General features: G+C 49.4%; 8 protein-coding genes across 11 annotated transcripts; 4 read left to right on the top strand and 4 right to left on the bottom strand.

The window, feature by feature from the left end:
- The first annotated feature begins 3632 nt into the window (after positions 1 to 3632).
- FVEG_02591 (hypothetical protein) lies at positions 3633 to 6328 on the top strand. Of its 2 annotated transcripts, XM_018889943.1 has the most exons (5): positions 3739 to 4340; positions 4503 to 4613; positions 4674 to 4848; positions 4908 to 5161; positions 5214 to 6111. In XM_018889943.1, the coding sequence occupies exons 2-5, from the start codon at positions 4539 to 4541 to the stop codon at positions 5628 to 5630; spliced, it is 921 nt and encodes a 306-aa protein (XP_018746187.1). In that variant the 5' UTR covers positions 3739 to 4340; positions 4503 to 4538; the 3' UTR covers positions 5631 to 6111. The 2 variants fall into 2 exon arrangements, with proteins under 2 accessions (XP_018746186.1, XP_018746187.1); XM_018889942.1 differs by having other exon boundaries at positions 3633 to 4613; positions 5214 to 6328.
- On the bottom strand, positions 5752 to 8513 carry FVEG_02592 (hypothetical protein). Of its 2 annotated transcripts, XM_018889944.1 has the most exons (4): positions 7916 to 8513; positions 7205 to 7856; positions 6301 to 7122; positions 5752 to 6247 (listed from the first exon to the last, which is right to left on the bottom strand). In XM_018889944.1, the coding sequence occupies exons 2-4, from the start codon at positions 7242 to 7244 to the stop codon at positions 6108 to 6110; spliced, it is 1002 nt and encodes a 333-aa protein (XP_018746188.1). In that variant the 5' UTR covers positions 7245 to 7856; positions 7916 to 8513; the 3' UTR covers positions 5752 to 6107. The 2 variants fall into 2 exon arrangements, with proteins under 2 accessions (XP_018746188.1, XP_018746189.1); XM_018889945.1 differs by having other exon boundaries at positions 6301 to 7856.
- FVEG_02593 (cytochrome c oxidase subunit 7) lies at positions 7340 to 8527 on the top strand. Of its 2 annotated transcripts, XM_018889946.1 has the most exons (4): positions 7340 to 7547; positions 7652 to 7694; positions 7835 to 7865; positions 7929 to 8527. In XM_018889946.1, the coding sequence occupies exons 1-4, from the start codon at positions 7524 to 7526 to the stop codon at positions 8014 to 8016; spliced, it is 186 nt and encodes a 61-aa protein (XP_018746190.1). In that variant the 5' UTR covers positions 7340 to 7523; the 3' UTR covers positions 8017 to 8527. The 2 variants fall into 2 exon arrangements, with proteins under 2 accessions (XP_018746190.1, XP_018746191.1); XM_018889947.1 differs by having other exon boundaries at positions 7340 to 7694.
- A 4-nt stretch (positions 8528 to 8531) lies between these two features.
- On the bottom strand, positions 8532 to 10732 carry FVEG_02594 (hypothetical protein). Its single transcript, XM_018889948.1, has 2 exons — positions 9033 to 10732; positions 8532 to 8932 (listed from the first exon to the last, which is right to left on the bottom strand). Exons 1-2 carry the CDS (start codon positions 9248 to 9250, stop codon positions 8767 to 8769), a joined length of 384 nt encoding a protein of 127 aa, XP_018746192.1. The 5' UTR covers positions 9251 to 10732; the 3' UTR covers positions 8532 to 8766.
- FVEG_02595 (hypothetical protein) lies at positions 8569 to 11134 on the top strand. The gene is made up of 2 exons (XM_018889949.1): positions 8569 to 9398; positions 9758 to 11134. The coding sequence occupies exons 1-2, from the start codon at positions 9339 to 9341 to the stop codon at positions 10457 to 10459; spliced, it is 762 nt and encodes a 253-aa protein (XP_018746193.1). The 5' UTR covers positions 8569 to 9338; the 3' UTR covers positions 10460 to 11134.
- On the bottom strand, positions 10877 to 13313 carry FVEG_02596 (hypothetical protein). Its single transcript, XM_018889950.1, has 2 exons — positions 12479 to 13313; positions 10877 to 12342 (listed from the first exon to the last, which is right to left on the bottom strand). The coding sequence occupies exons 1-2, from the start codon at positions 12772 to 12774 to the stop codon at positions 11361 to 11363; spliced, it is 1278 nt and encodes a 425-aa protein (XP_018746194.1). The 5' UTR covers positions 12775 to 13313; the 3' UTR covers positions 10877 to 11360.
- A 543-nt stretch (positions 13314 to 13856) lies between these two features.
- FVEG_15101 (hypothetical protein) lies at positions 13857 to 16365 on the top strand. Its single transcript, XM_018904193.1, has 2 exons — positions 13857 to 15985; positions 16036 to 16365. Exon 1 carries the CDS (start codon positions 14593 to 14595, stop codon positions 15025 to 15027), a length of 435 nt encoding a protein of 144 aa, XP_018746195.1. The 5' UTR covers positions 13857 to 14592; the 3' UTR covers positions 15028 to 15985; positions 16036 to 16365.
- A 188-nt stretch (positions 16366 to 16553) lies between these two features.
- On the bottom strand, positions 16554 to 17726 carry FVEG_02597 (glucose 1-dehydrogenase). The gene has a single exon (XM_018889951.1). It carries the CDS (start codon positions 17641 to 17643, stop codon positions 16825 to 16827), a length of 819 nt encoding a protein of 272 aa, XP_018746196.1. The 5' UTR covers positions 17644 to 17726; the 3' UTR covers positions 16554 to 16824.
- Between the last annotated feature and the right edge of the window lie 427 nt (positions 17727 to 18153).

Genomic DNA, 18153 nt, shown 5'->3' with positions numbered 1-18153 from the left:
CGGCGCACGGTCACCATCGGGCTTCCGGTCTACAAAAATCCCCGAGTCAATCACCCTCACCCCGACATGATGTGCAGAAGTTTGCAAGTGATCAACTTCACTTTCAGTAACAACCCAAGAGCATTGATGAAATCGAGGGAATACTGGTGACCAAGGTGGCGATAATCATCTAAGCTTCATGGCTCAAGTTCGTAAGCTGTAGGTTACGCTCTTGCCATCGTGGTTTGCCTTATAGCATGGTCTGAACCTGGGGACCAAACGGGTGTGACGAATTTCGTTTCCCAATTAAGCTTGTAATGTTTTGCTCGACGCGATGCCTTGTGAGCCCGTCTTATGGAACATGGACGTTTTTCTAGACATTCGCATTCCTGCCAGACAGATAGGCATGTGCTTTATTCTAAAGTCCGTCCCACTGTTGGAAATTCAGCTGCTGCCAGTTGGGTATTGCATCATCAAGCATACACCAATTACCTACTAAGGTACCTTAGCCTAGGTAGTTTAGGCAGTCCGTCGTCCCTTGAGAGTCAGTTAAGGTTAGGTTATAGTTAGACCAGACTCTAGCTGTTTTGAATGCTGCAAGTATGCGGATTATCCATGGAACCCTTTTCTGAAATATGGTAATAGCCATCGCGCAACAGGAACCCCTAGGGCTCTTTAACAAGACCAAAATTAAGAGACCTGAAAGGCCCTCTAAGTTTGACGACGCCTACCTACCTACCTAAGGTACCTATCTAGGTAACTGTTCCTATTATCATTACGGAGTAGGACCTTAGTAGTTTTCTTTTGTTTTCCTGTCGTTAGAACTGATTGAGCTCCCAAGCTATGGGTACCAAAGCTACTGGATAAGGCACTTTGGCTGCTTCCATGGATCAAGTGGCTCGGATGCATGATCCCGATTACCCTGACGCGTTAACGTACCCGGCCACTCCATGACATGACATTTGCGGATCAGCTCGGCTATGTCACCAACATGTACCTACCTACCTTAGCCTTTGTAGCATTTCCTTTCATAAAATACCTAAGTACGCAGCTTTGTATGGCAAAACTGATAATAATATCTTATGTGAAACGTGTATGTTAACCAAAACGAAGGCGATTATTGCATCTTCATATACTGCACTGATCAAGAATATGTGTTGGAGAGGACGTATTTTTTACTTATACAAAATGCCTCGTCGATAGGTAGTTTACTGACTTCCATATCTGAGCACCTTACTGTCTAGCGTTACAAGCCTATAACTGAAATCACGATATGTCCAAGTGGTCAATAAGAAATTACAGATGAACAGCGGTACTGCTCTAGGAGTCATGTTAATTGCGATACAGTGCCGGGGCATAGGAAACCTCAAGGCGCTGTAAGAGGCAATTGTTTCAGTGCGTGATCCGATTACAGGACTTCTATAAGAATGGCCAATGCTGAGCATGATGCCATTGGATAAAGAGCACACTTTCTGATTTGATTCAGACAAACAAACATATGCCCAATGACAGGTTAGGCGCTTTTGACCAAGGGGATACAACATGGAAAGTTTAGCAACGCGGTCTCAAGGCTGGATGCCTCATTTAAACATGCCTAAAGCATTCTTGTGAGGTGTACTCTCGAATTTGCTTGTGTCTCTTTCCTTTGAATTAACAGATCTTGAGGCTAATGTTTCACGCTGAAAGGAACAGTTCAGCTTGTGGTCTGGATGAAGTGCCCATTTGCACAGACAAACACACAAATCTGTGGATGAAACAAAGGACACCCTCTGAGCCCAACGTCCAGTAGTAAACCTACAGACTGAAATGGCTCAGGAGTGTGTGTCTAAGCATAAAACTCTTCTTTCCTGATGTCATCGAGGTTGGGCCGGCCATACTCAGGGAGCTAGAAGCACAATCGTGACCCCTTTGCTGTACCATTGTCAAAAGCTAGCCTAGCAGGTCTAGATACGTGGGTGAATCCCTGAGGCCGATCCGCCTCCAAGTTATTGTCACACAAGTGACGGGTGGATGTGCCGCGGTTGATTCGTCATGTGTGGCTGTACATACAAAGAATCTGACAGAGAAGCACCAGCCTCTACCGCCTCTGTGACGCAAAAGCAAGGCGCGTGGTGCATCAGCTTCGCCATATTGTATCACTGTCTTTGATTCGCAGCTAGCTTTGTTGACCCTCATACTATGCAGAGCATCAGTAGATGACCACATCCATCAAATGCTGTGAAGAACTCTGACAGCGGCTATCATCAGAAATTGTTTCTGGCTCGATGTCCACTGTGGGGGAGGTCAAGCTGCTGCCTCTCTCTATCCGTAATCAGTCCACAATAGCCCGGTTGCACTACGGCGGTCATCCTGTACAAGACGCGTTGTCAAAGAAGCATTTCCGTATTCGAGCATGGATTTGAGTATTGGTCCTGGCTAGGCCTGGTTGGTTTGCTCGGATTGTCTGGGGCTTGCTGGGATACAGCTTGCCCATCCCAATAAAAGCCACGAGTTTTGAAGTGGGTTGCATAAATGGCGCTCTTTGATGAGTTGTTTCCTCTCTGCAGCTCAGCTTGCTCTGGTCAATGCAAGCGAACTCCCCTCAAGAGGCGCACTGCACTGGTGGTAATTTGTTCTGCGTACCTATTATCTGTTGTGCTACTTCATAGTGTCAGTCTCGTATCTGTCAGAGAAACCCCAACATTAGTAGTCACTGCGTATCAAACCGCATAAGGTTTGAGATAGACGCACCAGCCCCAAAAGGGCCAAGGCGCTAGAAGACTGTAACGTAAAGGAGGGGAGACAGGACAAAGAAGAGAGCAAAGAAGCTGAAATCTCTCGCGCGCCATCGGTACATGGGTAGGTACCTTATCTCACAGTCGCACATAACAAAGTACCTAATGGAAAGTCAAGAAGACGAGTCAGAGAAGAACATGGAGAATGTGTGGTTTTCTCTCAGGCCCCGCAAGCACAACAATACAGACCGAAAATACCCAAGTAAGCCTGGTAAGGTAGTCAGATGAAACAAGCGAGACCATCTCGGGAGATGGCCATTGGGCGGTAAACAGGCCAAGTGAGCTAAGGAATCTGGGATACCTTAGTTGGCGCTAGTACCTGGCGCCAGGGGAATATCCAGGGAGCCCCCCAGCCCCCCCCCCTCCCGGCCGCCGGTAGAAACGCTCTCGCAGCGCTAAATGGCAATCTTGCTATGCTTGCTTGTGCCCTTGGAAAATGATTGGCCCCCCCCCCTTTTGGGAAAACAGAGGGAACTGACGTTGATGGCGGTGCTTGTCAGTTTGATGATGTTGGATCCGGTCCCTGAAGTTGCAGGAGGCCAAGCCGCAAGGGGCACACACATGCACACACAAGGCGTTTTATGTACAAAGAGTGTTGGAAAATCACCTAATGGCGGAGGGCGAAAAAACAACCAGCATGTAGTTATTGCATCCAATTGGCAGACTGTGCCGTACCCAGGCCGGCAGAAAGCTGCCATCATTGCTATTTCTAGGGCTCCCTCGTGTCGACCTAGTACGTATGGATGGACTATGTAAAGTTAGATCATCCCCTGGAAGGATCTGATACCCATCGAGCTGGGTCGCCCTTGTCTGTAACAGCACAGCACTGAACCAAGCTTGCTTGCTTGTGCTTGAAGCATTATTAATTATTACTTTATTACCTACCTAAGGTACCTATTCTACTTTCTTCCGCTTGTTGTTCCCTCCCACGAAAGAGCGAGGGTTTGCATTGCATTAACTAAGTACCTTACCTACATTACATTCTTTCTGACCTCAGGGCAATCTTACCGGGTCCCCCGTTCTTTTCCCAGTTCCCTGCCCACTTCATTCCTTACTTCGTCCCATCTCATCTCATTTCAATTGAACGTTTTACTTTCTCTCCCTTTGGCTGTTGTCGTCACCTGAACCCACCTTTCTTTCTTCTGTTATCAAACGGCTTCGTTTCTAGTTATTCTGCTTTCGTTTTGTCCTGATCTCAACCTCGACTCGAATCGAATCGACTTCTCACGACCACCTTTGCGCGTTGGGCTTTTTCACTCTCTCAGTATCCCCTCGCTATCTCACTATCCAGTCATTCCTTGTGGTCAATTCTTTGTATTCTTCTTTCCTTACGTTACGTTACCTTATCGTTCTTTTCCACCTTCCTTTCGAATTGCTCCCTCTGGGCTAAACCGACGACAACAAATCCGTATCCCGGGCCTTCATTCACTCGTATTATTCTCGAGGACCCTCCATCTGCTGCATCGAGTGCCACGTTGGACCAAGCCACTTTTGTTACATTACACGACATTGTCCGATTCGTCTCTCGTTTCTATTTGAAGATTTCTTTTCCGATTCTCCTGGAGATTGTTTCTGGATCTACCTGCGGTATTTTATTGTTCTCATCGCAAATTTGGAGCCACTATTGTCACGATCCATCCCTGTGACCACACCTGCCACCACTTCTCACCCTCAGTTCTTTATCCGCGCAGCCAGCCTGTCGTGAACTTCCGATTTGATTCTCCTCTGGCTACTGACGATCGATCAAAGGAGCGAGGTTTTATCTTGCCGCATACTTCCCCCGAAATGCGCTTTTCTCTTTCAACTCTCTTGGCGCTGGGCGCCCTACAGGCTCTCGGTGTCTATGCTCAGGACTGCATCGTAAGTGACTAGCGCTTAATCACTATGCATTCACTCGAAACAGGTGCTGATGGCCCCCAGAACACATGTGTTGAATCAGTAAAGCCAACTGTCGGCTGCGCAGATGCCACCCAGGCCGGTTGTATTTGTGTTAGCCCCAACTTTATCAAGGGTGTGGCTGAGTGCGCAAGAGCGCCTTCATGCAATGCTGCAGACGCCGATATTACCAGCTTTTTGAGCAACGGGTTTTGTGTCGGTATGTTGTCAGGTTTCAATAGTATCTTACACGAAATAGGGAAGGCTGACAAGACTTAGGTCAGCAACTCCCTGCCCTTCCAGAAGCTGCCGCAACATCGGCGTCAGGCGCAGCGATGACATCTGCAGCAGCTGTAGCAACTTCGTCCGAAGTAGCAGCAGCAACATCGGAGACCCCTGCCGTGGCTGATACCTCTGATGCTGCGTTAAGCTCTGCTGTGCCTCCGGTGGCTTCAGAGGCACCTCAAGCCACTTCGACTGATGTTGTGGATGCGATTTCCACGTCTGAAACTGCCGGTGCCGTCGAACCTACGGTAAGGCTGTGATATTAAGCGTTGGAGGAAGCCGAAAACTAAACATTGATAGGCCACTGGATCTGAGGCCTCTGCTTCTTCCACCAATACTGCCAACTCATCAACAGCCTCCGAGGCGGCTGGTGCTGCCGCTACCGCTGACTCTTCAGATGACGACTCAGACAAGAAGGAAGAATCTTCCAGCGGCATGTCTGGTGCTGCGAAGGCCGGCGTTGGTATTGGAGTTACTATTGGTATCCTCGCACTTCTCGGCATCGCAGGTTTCTTCTTCTGGAAGAAACGTCAAAACCAGCGCGATCTTCCTCGTGAAAACATGGCAAGCATGTCACCGCCTATGGCTACTAGGGATCGCAGTTATCCTTTACCCGACCAGGGTTCCATTGGCGAGAAGAATGGATATGACCTTGAACTAATGTCCCATCGATATGAGGATATGCTTCCTCGCGAAGAACCGCGACACATGGTTTGAGCAAAGATAACTTGTGGGAGACATCGGCGTTTAAAACGGGGCACAGCAGAATCAATATATGGCAGATGACAATCGCATGCGCACTCTATTAATCACTGCATAACATCACTGCATAGCACATGTCTAATTGTAGTCCGATATTAGCCAGTCGGCGAGGCACCAGCACATATCGCTTCATGAAACGGTATGGCTATACCCGCGAAGGGCAGACGTCATGGGTTTGTTAATCATGAGTGGCACCAAGATTGGGATTAACTCGACGTCGGACGATTATTTTATGAGCATACAGCCAGAGCCAACATACCACACCAAGTCGATCAAGTTAGCACTGGCGCGTAAACTTCAATCTCAGTCAAGTGCATCCCATTCACTGTACATATCTTACAAGTTTCTATGAGAAATTACATGGTGGCCTCTGGCGACGCCTGAAGACTCCGTCTCTTTTTTAAACTTCATTTTCGGATGGCAGTCGTGGTTCTACCACGAGTAATATGGCCTCTGTCCATATACTGGTCGGTTGGGGAGATGCACCCAGGGTCCCTTCTTGTTCTTCTTTTCCACACGCTCCTCGTATTCTCGTATTCTTGTCTTTTCTTCCTTGAGTAACACCGTTAGACCTAGAGATGAGTTAGCGATTTCAAAACCAGATATGTGACCAATGTGGGCATACTTGTGCTGGGATGTCTGATGATGCCCATTCGTCCACGACCCTTGTAGTCGATTCTCTTCCCTCGCCAGGGGCCCCTCCCAACCCACGATTGAGCGATATACATTCGCGTAGGGTCCTCAATCTCGATCCATTTGCCATCGACTGTTTGGATCTTCTTGGGAGTTTTCAGAGTCTCATTGTTGACTTTTCCGAGTCCCATACCACGCTGTGCAATAGCCAAATCTCGAGCCTCCTCAAGGTAATATCCAACTTCGGCCGCCATCTTCTTCTTGGACCACTTCATCTGCACGATGGCGTCGTCGACGCTCTTTCCTGCGATCTGGCGGGCCAGCATTACGAGTTTCTTGACACTTGTGGGCATAAACTCGCTCTTGTGCAGAAGTTCGCGCTCGGACATCTGAATGCTCTCGTCTCTTGTCAGACGGCCGTTGCGGCGAACCATCTGAATAACCTTCTTGCGCTGCCAACGCACTCGACTTCGAGGATCGGGGTCCACAACCATGGCCATGTTCTCTTTCGTCTTTTGCTCGATCTCGGGGGCACCCGGTGTAGTGTCGGTACTAACTTTTTCGATCTCATCCTGGAAAATGTTGTCCTCCACGCCGCTGTACATGCTCTTCTGTAGATATTCTTCACGGCTCTTGGGGTCGTCGAGCAGAGATGTAGGGTCCTGTGCCGGTGAAGCTCCAGCGTCTTTGTTCCGGGGTTTGCCCCATCCTTTGAAGAGATTGGAGGCCCATTTATGCCGTCGTTGTACTGAGGGTCCGACAGTAGTAGAGAAAACAGGAGCTGGTGTACTAGATATAGGGTGTGCGGTCCTTGCTGTAGAGAAACGCTCTTGATTAGTCCATGTAGCTTCTGGGCCAATTGAGTTGCAAAGAAAGCGGACTGAGCGTTGTCGTACCTGATACTGCCAGCCGCCGCGCGGCAAGTCGGAGACTCATGGTAGCAGATATTGTCGGGTTCAGCAAACCGACCACTGTCTACCTGTTGTATCTTCCAGCTGGAGGTCGTTTCAATGGGCGAGATTCTTTTTGGCATAATTCGCCGTTGTTCAACCGAATGACGTGCACGTGACTCGGGTGTTAGCGCGATTAACATCAGCCCATCTTCGGAATCAACTTGGAACTGCTTGACCACATCGAAACTTCCCAGCACCTCTATACTTTCTCGAGAGCCTCGCTCCTTCGCCCGAACAGCTTCGCAAAAGTAAACTAGTCACAATGGCCGTCCGACCCATCACCGGTGTATGTTTCCTTCGACTCAATGGCTCGCTTTTGACACTCGACCGGGCCAGAGGAGCCTGAGCCTCCCGGTACCAGAGCTTTTCGTGGACTGACAATTGTGCTAGATGCTCCGACGAAACCTCGTCCTGGACCTCAGCATCGCACTCGGTACGTCGATTTTTCTGGTAGATTGATTCGGATTCCATGAATCGGCAATTACATATTCTAAGAGGAGGATGTTTCGAGGAGCTGACAATTCGAATCATGTGGTTGGTTGGAATGCACCTAGCTGACTAGCAATATTGTAGGCTCCGGCTTCGTCATGGCCAACTTCTTCTGGTAAGCAATACCGCCGACGAAACGACACGATGCTGAGAGTATATGCTCACCATTCCGAACCAGGTACGGCTTCCACATGCCCCGAACCAACGCCCGCGACAACTACTACATCAAGCTCGAAGAGGAGCGAGCTGCCCAGAAGAACGAGTAAAAGAATCAACGAACCGAAACAGTACTTTGTCATTCAAGCAAGGGCAACGAGAGATGGGAGTGCACATAGATACGTTCAGGCGGCTTGCCGAGGTTTCGTTTGTCGTGTAGCTGGGTAGAGAAGAGAATACCACCAACGCTTCATTTGAAACGGTCTTCGTGCATTCTATATTAATGGACAAGGATAACCGAGCTAGTGAAGTGCAATTCGTGAGGCTGAGAGTATATCTGGGATCGACAGTGCAATCCTGTGTGGTCGAATCATAATTAGAGGTTCATTCATCGACAGGAGCAATTTTGTTTCATATCTCGGTCTGAAATCTAGCAAATAGTGACAGTTGGTACTAATTCTGTCAACTAATGGTTTGATAACGATATTGTCTGCTGGTCACCTCGGCCCATTCCGGCAATGCCGTCATCAACTTGTTGCAGCCCTGCAGGTGACTCAGCGCTCTGATATTCTACCTCACGTCGACTATCGCAGAATCGAGCATTATCTGAAGGCTGCTTCTTTTTTTTTTTTTTTTTTTTTTTTTTTTTTTTTTTTCTTTCTTGCTTATTCGCTACCTGGGTTGGTCGTACGCATGGCTGGATGCATGCTCTGCTTAACTAGAGACTGTTGGGGCTAACAATGACGTTGGAGTTTCACAAGAGAATCAGAGTCTCCCTTGAGAGGTTGGCATGCTATGTGATTTTCGGAGACAATAGCAAGTTGCCCTGGGTTGGTGTAAAATCGATAGTTTGGTTTGGTTTATCGTGCTGCGTCTGGCGCGTGCCAACTTGATGACCAGTGATAGTGCTGAGGCGCCCTGTCTTTGCTGTGTTTTCCATCATCACTTCTCTGTCCCACTGGAGGATACTCTTTGCCCTCCCAGGCCGTCGTCTCGACCATGAAAGAGCCCTTTTTGTCTTTACATCTATAGCAGCAGATGGCTCACGTCAGAACAGATATTTGTGATACGGTATACCTACTAATGTTTGGGGCGCCATTATACGATCAGGTGGGGGAGAACTTACTTCCGGAACAATCGCTCAATCGCAAAGCATTGCACAGGACTATCCGGCTTGACGGGCTCTGTGATTTCGCACTTGTACTGCAGCATCTCGAGAAGTTCGCACCCAGAGATCTCGACATTATTGACCCCTTTATCCAATTTGCGCTTCCGGCCGCTTAGGTTGGTCTGTACGCGCTCAGGAAGCTCTGAAGCGTGGAAGACTTGGCACGGATAGCCCATTGTCAAGAACGCCCAAGATCGTACTGAACTGAACGATCGGCATCCAAGTAAAAGGGCCCCTAGCAAGTTCAGCTTTCGGGGTCTCGGAATGGAGACAGCGACGGGGAGTCGGTTGTTAGGTGAGGTTGTTGAGATGAGCCTCGAAGACGTAAGTTGAACTTGAGATTTTGGGTCTAAGCTTCTTGCCTACCTATTGGACACAAGCATTCAGCACATCATGATTAGATATATTGTGTTATCGTCTCGAGAAGTCAATCACACAGCCCTGGTTTCTTTTGACTTTGTTTCACCTTCATGTAATCACGGCAAACCCCTCGAAATAGGTACCTTTACATATCATGTATCGAGCAAGGACCTGATGAGCTGTTTTGGCTTACCCTTGAGCCACCGAAAGAGTGAAATCGACCTCACTTTTGATCCAAGCCGACTGTACAGGCTTGCATTCTCGAGCGACACTCAGACTGCTACTTATCAAACCTCAAGAGACTTACTAAAATATCACAATAGGTCCTTCGAAGCTTGCGCTCTTCACTCCCTGCAGACCCCAATCGCTTGAGCAGTCCGGATCAGGTCCCGCATCAGACTCACATCCTGCCAAACAAACTTACGCATATATCAGAACTTGATGAGATCACAGCAGCTCACTTTCATGCCACAAAATCTGCCGGTCTCGGCATATCTGGCCGTCATCTGCCACTGCTATACAGGCTCATATCAAATCTCATCACCCCTCCGCACCTTTACGCCATTCTGGTCATCGATACTGAAGGCCGTTTTGATGCCACGCGCCTGACTTGTTCGCCATCTCATTTGCAACATGTCTACGTCCACCGCCCAGTAAGAAGTGACCCAGACAATGCTCGTGCTCTCGTGGCCGATGCAGAGGACATTCTTCTCTATGGAAGTGTCGCAAAAGCGAGTGCCGGTCGCGAATGGTGGGGGACTGTCGTTGTGGGTGGTGTTGGAGCTGGTGATATCACAACAGGCTGGAAGGGATGGCTACGTATTGATCGCGAGAGCGTCCGTGGCTTTGCACCGGGCATCAGCGCAGAGGAAGCTTTGGACCACAAGAGGCAGAGACAAGATATTGTCGATGCAGCTGGCTGGGCTGCTACCTCGCAGTGGGGAAGTTTTGTCTTCAGAGAGGCTGATGAGAAAGTGTCGGAAGAGGATGCGGATCCAGAGCAACCCTTGGGTATTGTTGAGTGAGACGAGAGCGCCCGAGACTGAATGAATAAAGTTTCGAATTGCTAAAGAATCAGCTGCTTCAGACTTATATTCACGTTGACATTGAACAGTGCAGCTCAAAGTCATCAAGAACACCATATATGAGGTCACAGGCGAGCCATCCAGGAGATTGACTGGAAAGCACAGTGACATTGTGAAGGTCAGATCTCAATGTGACGCCAGCAGAGGCACTTCATCAGGTATGGGGACCGAGACGAACTTCAGTCGTGAATATGGACATGAGTCGACTTCCTGCCGGACACGAGTTGTTAATCAAGTTAGTGGAGTGGAGCAATGGATGGATGTGTCGAACAAAGTCTCAATGTTTATCAGGGCGGGGGGCAGGCATTGCACCATGTTCTATTCCTCAAATACACTGGATGGACCATATGCTCTTGTGCCGAGTGTTTGTCATGCGATTTATTTCAACTGATTATCATTCAACTGTCTATGTTGAGTCAAAATGCTTTATTCGGTGGTATATGAGTTGGTCACTTCGTAAAATACTACCTGAAGATGTTGTAAGAGCCTTGATTTTCTTTCTATCTTTTTGCTGTTCTATGGGATTTGATGTGATGCTCATCAGGGTATAGTATGGTGGTGCATCAAAGAAGGTAAGAATCTAGCTAGATATGACGAAAAGCCTCGAAACCAGAACCCATCCGTCCATCCAGATGTTTCTTGTTCTATCCAGTCTTCAAGACTTGTATGTATATTGTGCTCATGACACCTGCAAAAAGCCGTTATGCAGATGCTTGGGTAAAGGACTGTTCGTAATGCATGGCTGTAACAAAGGAAAGATACCCGAAACTCCGTTAGATTCCAGAGGCGAAAAAACCGTTAACCCAAAATGTAATGTTTGAAGTGAAGAGTGCGAATTAGATTAGATGGTAATACCATCCATGCCGACGGCAATCTCTGTGATGCCGGACTCAGGGATAATGGCAGGCTTGGACATGTGGCCCTTTGCGGCCTTCTTATCCATTTCACGCTTGATGCCGTGGTTCACGGCATCGAGAACATTCTCGACGGTGACTCGAGGCTTGTAGGCGGGTTCAGTGCCCTCCTGGTAGACACCGGTCTTGACGAGAATGCTGTACCAATCATTGTCGGCAACCTTGTTCACGGCGTTGGTGCCTCGGATATCACTCTCAGGAGTGTCACCAACAAAGTAAACTGTCTCAGGAGGAGCAACAAGACCATGCTCAGTCTGACGCCACTGGCCCATCAGACGGGAGGCAAACTCGAAGGTGGAAACCTGGGGCTTTCCAAAGGCGTGGGTGTGTAGAACGCCGTTACCGCTAGTGAGGTCCTTGAAGGTGACTTCGAACATGCGGCGAAGGGCACCCATACCTAGACGGACATGCTCATGCGCAGCAGACCAGACAACATCATTGTGAGAGAAGTAGAAGGGGGGACCCTCGTCGTTGGTCTCACTGCGGGTACCCAAACGGCCACCCTTTGACATAGCAACATCGAGCATGATCTGTATGTCTCCAGCCCAATCGCGAGAGTCGGCGAAGACAAAAACAGCGTCGATGACAACGTCGGAAAAGTCTCGCTCACGGGAGTTGGCATGCTCCTCGGCGGTAAGCTTGCGGAAGGGGGTGGTGGCGGCGTTGTGCTTGATGATATCGCCAGGTGTGATAACATCCTTGAAGCCATAGCCCTCAGCAACATGTCGGCACTTCTCGCCCTCACCACCGACGACAAGGACGGTGCCATACTTCTCGGCCATTTCTCTCATGGGAGTGTGGCCGCAGATGAACTGGCCAGGCTTGATGTCGCACTTGAGCTGACCTGAGAGATCGCCGCATCGCTCCTCTTCAGTCTTACCACCACCATTGGTGAGGAAGATGTGAGGTCTGCAAAAGGTATCAGTATTGCATGGTTCAACGCCAGGGTAAAAGTCACGATGCCGTTTATTAAGTGGACCTCCCCAGAATAAATCCGGGGTTGGTGGATCATGACTGCATGCGTATTGTGGATGAATCGACTTACACTTGAATGCCATACTCATTCTCGCCGTTGAGAACCTTCATGGCCTGGATGGCCTCAGGAATGGCTCGTCCACCACGGACCAAGACACCGTCGATGTCGAAAGCGAAGACAAACGAGTCGGCGACAGGCTGTGAGATGGGAGGGGAGATGGGAGAGGCGGGAGACCCGAGACTGGCGATACTGTCACTGGAGCTGGAACTTCCGAGCTCAGGAGAGCTGGGGACAGAGTCGGGGGTGGTGACCTCACGCTGGGCGGGGAGGTTGTCCTTGAAGAACTCGGTCTGTTGTGAAGACATGGTGATGGTGTTGCTAAGAATGGATATGGTCCTGTTCAGGCGCACGCGTAGCAGAAGGGACGCGTGTAGAAGTTGAGGTATCGGTAGAGTGCTTTAAGCAATGTATGATACCAACTAAGAGGCTATTGAGAAATGACTCGGGGAGTGCCGAGCTATTTGTGTGTCTGGTGGTTGTTGATGATAGTGGATATGGAATCTGGGGAATGATGGAGACTGATGAGTTTCTACCGTCAAGAACGGTGGGAGAAATCTGGGGCTTTATAGATTTAGATGACAAGCGAAGAGCAACTGGCAAGTACGTAAGATTCCTGAGGATACAACGTCCAAACAAGGCGTCATCTTGGCCGTGGCTCTGATCGATATCGAATCGAAATCAACATCCATGGCATTCTCGGTGGACGCCCGTCGATACGTAGCTCGGGGTCCAATAACCGAGTCAGTCACTGTCAATCGAAACCGTGGCAGGCCATGGATGATTCCCCCTTACCCACAATAACGGTTCCACCGTATTTCTTGTGAGGCATTGTCTTGGTTACAGCAGAAAAACTTTAAGATGGTTACAGTATGAGGTAAGGGATGCGATGCGATGTGATGCAAAGGGCGATGACGGTGTTGCTTTTCGGGTCTGAGCGACAAAGGTACCTGCCAGAGCGAGACAGGTGGAGTACCGGGTACCCATGGTTCCCTGCTGCCATGTACGGGGAAACATGGTATTGGCTACGCTAGCTTCTGATAACCTGCTGTCTCTCTCTACTCGCGGCTGGGGCGGGCTGGGTTCCATCTCTTAGACGCCGTCGCCGCACTAGACCAACCCCATTCTCAAATCTCAACTTCAGTTCGCGTCCTTTGAACGTCAATGACCGACCAGCCAGGCACGGCAGCGGGCACGGGTACGGAAACAAACAAGTACTACTCATACGATATCTGAACATGTACACACGTACGTAGGTAGGTCCTCGAGATACGAGACATTCCCACTTGTCACCCAACAGCTGAGGCTGTAAATAACGCAAATGGAGCTCATTCTCTTGAAGCAACATACCTACTGTACTGTATACATACATACATGGTCATGGATCAATCGATGACACATGGCATACATAGACTAAGCACTCATGATATCTGACTGTTCACAGTAACACGGTACCACCGATGTTCTACTGTACAAACAAACAAGCAATGATCCGTCCTGTCAGACGAAGGACACGGCCTGGGAACGCCAATTGATTCCCGTTTTCTAATCTGGCTGCCCTGAATCGTGACAGATAACAAAAGCTCACCGCATAAAACGGTGTGCCACCGTACCGTCTGATAACGGCAAGGATGTGCTGCAGAAAAGATTTCTTCCTTTGGTGTGGACCCTGAGGCTCCCTGTTACGGTTCGTAGCTCCAATCAGGGTCTCAGTTCCGGCCATTTTCAGCCAGTCAGACAGGCATGCCAGGGAACGTCTCTTGTTGCAGGGAGGCTTGCAGATGGCTTCACCATGCAGTAGCTTTGCTCTGGCTCTGGCTCTGGCTCTGGCTCTGGCTCTGGCTCTGGCTCTGGCTCTGGCTCTGGCTCTAGCTCTGCCTCATCTCAGGGGCCTCTATTTTTCAAGGGCTCGGGCGCAAACTCAAACCTACAGTACAGGGCTCATTTCTCGGCGTGAGAATTAATGCAAGGCCGACGACATCGAGCGCCTGTTCCGCCAGAGAAACCGGATTGAAAGGTGATAGTATCCACCGTCAAGCAGCTCAATCATGACGCCAATACGGTCACCGTCAGGAGGAAGAGGCATTGGCGAAGGTACCTACCTACCTACATACCTTAGTACATAGATGCTCTCCCAACCAAGACCACGGAAAATCAAGAGACGCTACGTCGATACTTTGCAAATCTGGCCCCGGTTTCGTTATTTTCGCGCGCACAGTTTCGGTCCGTTGTTTTATGTGACGTCAAGCCAGCTCCGCTCAGGGTCCGCTCGTGCCCCGCCAGTCCGGTCCGCAGCCCTATCAGCCATGCCGTCCGGCCCCACCAGGGAACACCGTTATCCACCCATGGTCAAGGCGGCCATCTTCGGCTGCCCTGGGCGCCATCACCAAACGATTATTCATGCCAAACCCGTCTCACAAGTATTAGCTCGTCCAGCAATCGACAATCATGTTGCGATCTGGAAAATGAGAAACAGACATGAAAGAAATAACGCAATTGCAACGAGTATCGTAACAGGTGGAGAGATGAAGGTTGCACAGGCATCGCATCTATGTAGGTAATGTATCTGCAACACAGACCATCCAATACAAGATCTGTCCCTGAAAGCATGTGAAACGCGATAGCCCTTATCACCCCTACCGGGTTCAGATCTGCATATGGAAGCACAAGTCTACAGGGTCCTTATACATACATACGCTGAAAGGGTTCGGTTCGTCCATGGGCCCTGAATTGGCGGTTTGTTGTTGGCTGGCTACAAGTCACTGCACCGGTCTGCCACATCAGTCCAACCGAGCTTGGCTTAGCTGGTCTTGGCTCGGCTCAGCTCAGCCTTTACTGTCTGTCATCTTTTGATACGGTAGTCATCGTCGTCATTGGATTGTGCTCTACCGCTTTTCTGTCATACAAAGCACTCCTATGTCATCAAACTCAAGCATGCATCTGTCGGCGTCGTTATCTGCTTGCCCTTCCATTCCCGCCGTGAAAGAATTACATACAGCTCGTTGGACCATCATATATCCCTTGGCGGCCTCCTAAACGACCTTTAGGACAATCTTTGGCTGGGATCATGGATCATAGTGCTTGGCGTCCCAATATCAGCATGTCTCGATCAAACGTCCGCGCCGACGCGGGGCATGCGCGCGATTAATACAACTCTTCCTTGCATCATCCTTGTGGTTGATTAACGGAGCACAACGTTGGACGAAAACTAACAATGAGCGGGAAACACTGTGGAGAATGAATGAATGGTACAGTGCAGTGCAGTGCTGTTGATTGTGAGTTAAGTACTCCGTATTACGGTACACTTTGACGGTGACATGAGGGAACCACAATATAACCAGAATTGTCGATGTTTTTCTGGTGGTTGGATTTCCTCTCCTTTGACAGCTGTCCCTGATGTCACTGTACATAGCATTCTCTGCAGAAGTTCTAGAAACAAGAACTGTCAAAACAGAGTTCAGAATTTGCAGAAAATAGCGGCAATTAATTTTGACCGTCGTCTGGAAGCCCAAGCAATTGGTATGTACTGGTTACTAACAGGGATCTACAAAGTTAAGTCTTGGCCAAAGTACAGAATACAGCTTCGGTCGACTCCCGTCCTTAGATCCTAGCAACCTCCTGCTTATCACTTCCTCGTTACGGTGACACCTCCCGCCTACCGTTCAGCCCGTTCTGAATCTGACGGAATATATCTCACGTTTCCTTGGTTTGTGATGGAGGGTGAGAACAACGATAATCTTGAGCAATTGGGCGTGACAGAACGGACACGGTGCAGGAGATCGACAGTAAATAATATCCTTTTATATGCATGGCAAAAAAAGCCGCGATATGCGGATTGGCTTTGGTCTAATTACTCTGTACTTCCAGTCTAATACAATAAATGTGTCTGTCTCCTGTCACTTGGGTTTCTTGCCGCCAAACGTGCCAAAGTACTCAAGCATTTCCATATCAGGCATGGATCGATCCTTCGTACATATGCATATGTCCTACAGTACTTAATAACGAAAACTGAAGTCGCCGGCCGGCGCCGTTCAAGCCCGGCCCCGCGACTCCGTGTTCAATAGCGCCGCCCCGGGGCTCCGGGTATCCAGTCGCACGGATGAATACCTACAGTTCTGATATCCAATACTTTTGTGACAAAACATCTACATACCAACCCCATGAGGTAATATTGGTGTTCCGCGACTCAAGAAGGAATATCCCCACAAGACCAACATTGACTCGTCTCCGCGGCAAACCCTTGTTCCCTATGTTCATAATATCTCCAGGTTTCGATCTCGTCTCAATGTAGCGCTTCGCCTCCGCTTCTCCACTTCTCCATATCCCCATTTCTCCCCACGAGCTTAATCTTCTCTCCTTCACTGAAGGTTGACGAAGAGTCCACCGTCGACGAGAAGCTGTGCGCCCGTCACGTATCCGCTCAACTCTGGACAAGCCAGGAAGACAGCCGGACCAGCCATGTCAGAGGGTGAGCCTGTCCTTCCCAGCGGGATACGACCTTCCATGTAAGTTCTCTTCGCATCATCAGCCAGGTCAGCATCGTTCAGCTGCGTGCGGATGGTGCCAGGGAGAAGAGCATTGCACCGGATGTTATGCTCTCCCAATGCGCATGCTGTGCTTTGCATCAAGCTCAGAACTCCTGCTTTGGTAGGAGTGTAATGTGTCTGCTGGCCACCTCCGACAAGAGCCGAGATGGAGGAAACGCCTATGATACTCCCTCCCTTAGGTTCCTGGTTGAGAGCCATCTGCCTGGCGGCGGCTTGGGTAATGTAAAAGGCACCATCCAAGTTTGTTCTCACTGTTGAATACAGCAGATCCGGCTCGAGCGTCAGGAAATCGGCAAAAGTGCAAATACCAGCATTTGACACACACACGTCAAGCCGCTTCTTGGGAGAGTGCTCGACGGCCTTCTTGACCAGTTCTGTTGCGGTTGCAGGATCGCGAACGTCGCCTGGTTGATGATCGAGAAGGCCAGCTGTGGATGATGCTTTGCGGATAGCGTCAGCCTCGGCGATGAGAGAGTCGAGATGAGGTTTATCCTTCTCGAGGCCTAGATGATTGACTACAACATTTGCACCTTGTCGCAGGAATTCGAGACAGATGGCACGGCCGATGCCGGTTGTGCCGCCTGTGATGATGGCACTCTTGTTGGCGAGAAGACCCGCTGGCATCAACATGATTGCTTATCTAAATGGGCAATGACCTGTGAGTATTCCTTGTGATTGTTTTTACGAAAACGGAAGTATTCAATCTCGATTGCCTCTGTCTGCTGTCTCGAGTCGTTCGGTCGAAGAAATACCGAGGGTGAGGGACCGATATGTGAACGTCAGGGCCGCCGTTGAAGGCGACAACAGTGAAGCTATAATGAGACTTATGGTGAACTCTATCTTATGAGAATGATAGATCAGTCGAAGGGTTTGCTTGAACGGCGAAGGGTCAAAGATTTCTGAACCGGTGATCACTGTAATAGCTCTCTTCCCCTCATTTACGGGAAACGGCTCTTAATAGTACCGAACTCTCCCACCTTTTATTGCGACCGTCTTCCTTTGGTGGTTAGCAATCCAGCAAGACCCGGGCAAATGGTGGGACAAGTGTCGAAAGAAATACGTAGGCTTCTTCACTTCCGGGTGAGTTTTGACACCGAGCCCGAGTCCACATTGCTAGATCTAGCACTTTACGAGAGAAAG

The sequence above is a fragment of the Fusarium verticillioides genome, chromosome 5 (genome assembly GCF_000149555.1).
Source record: "Fusarium verticillioides 7600 chromosome 5, whole genome shotgun sequence".
Classification (NCBI taxonomy): domain Eukaryota; kingdom Fungi; phylum Ascomycota; class Sordariomycetes; order Hypocreales; family Nectriaceae; genus Fusarium; species Fusarium verticillioides.
The sequence above is the reverse complement of the archived record's forward strand: the minus strand, read 5'-3'. Positions and strand labels throughout refer to the sequence as shown.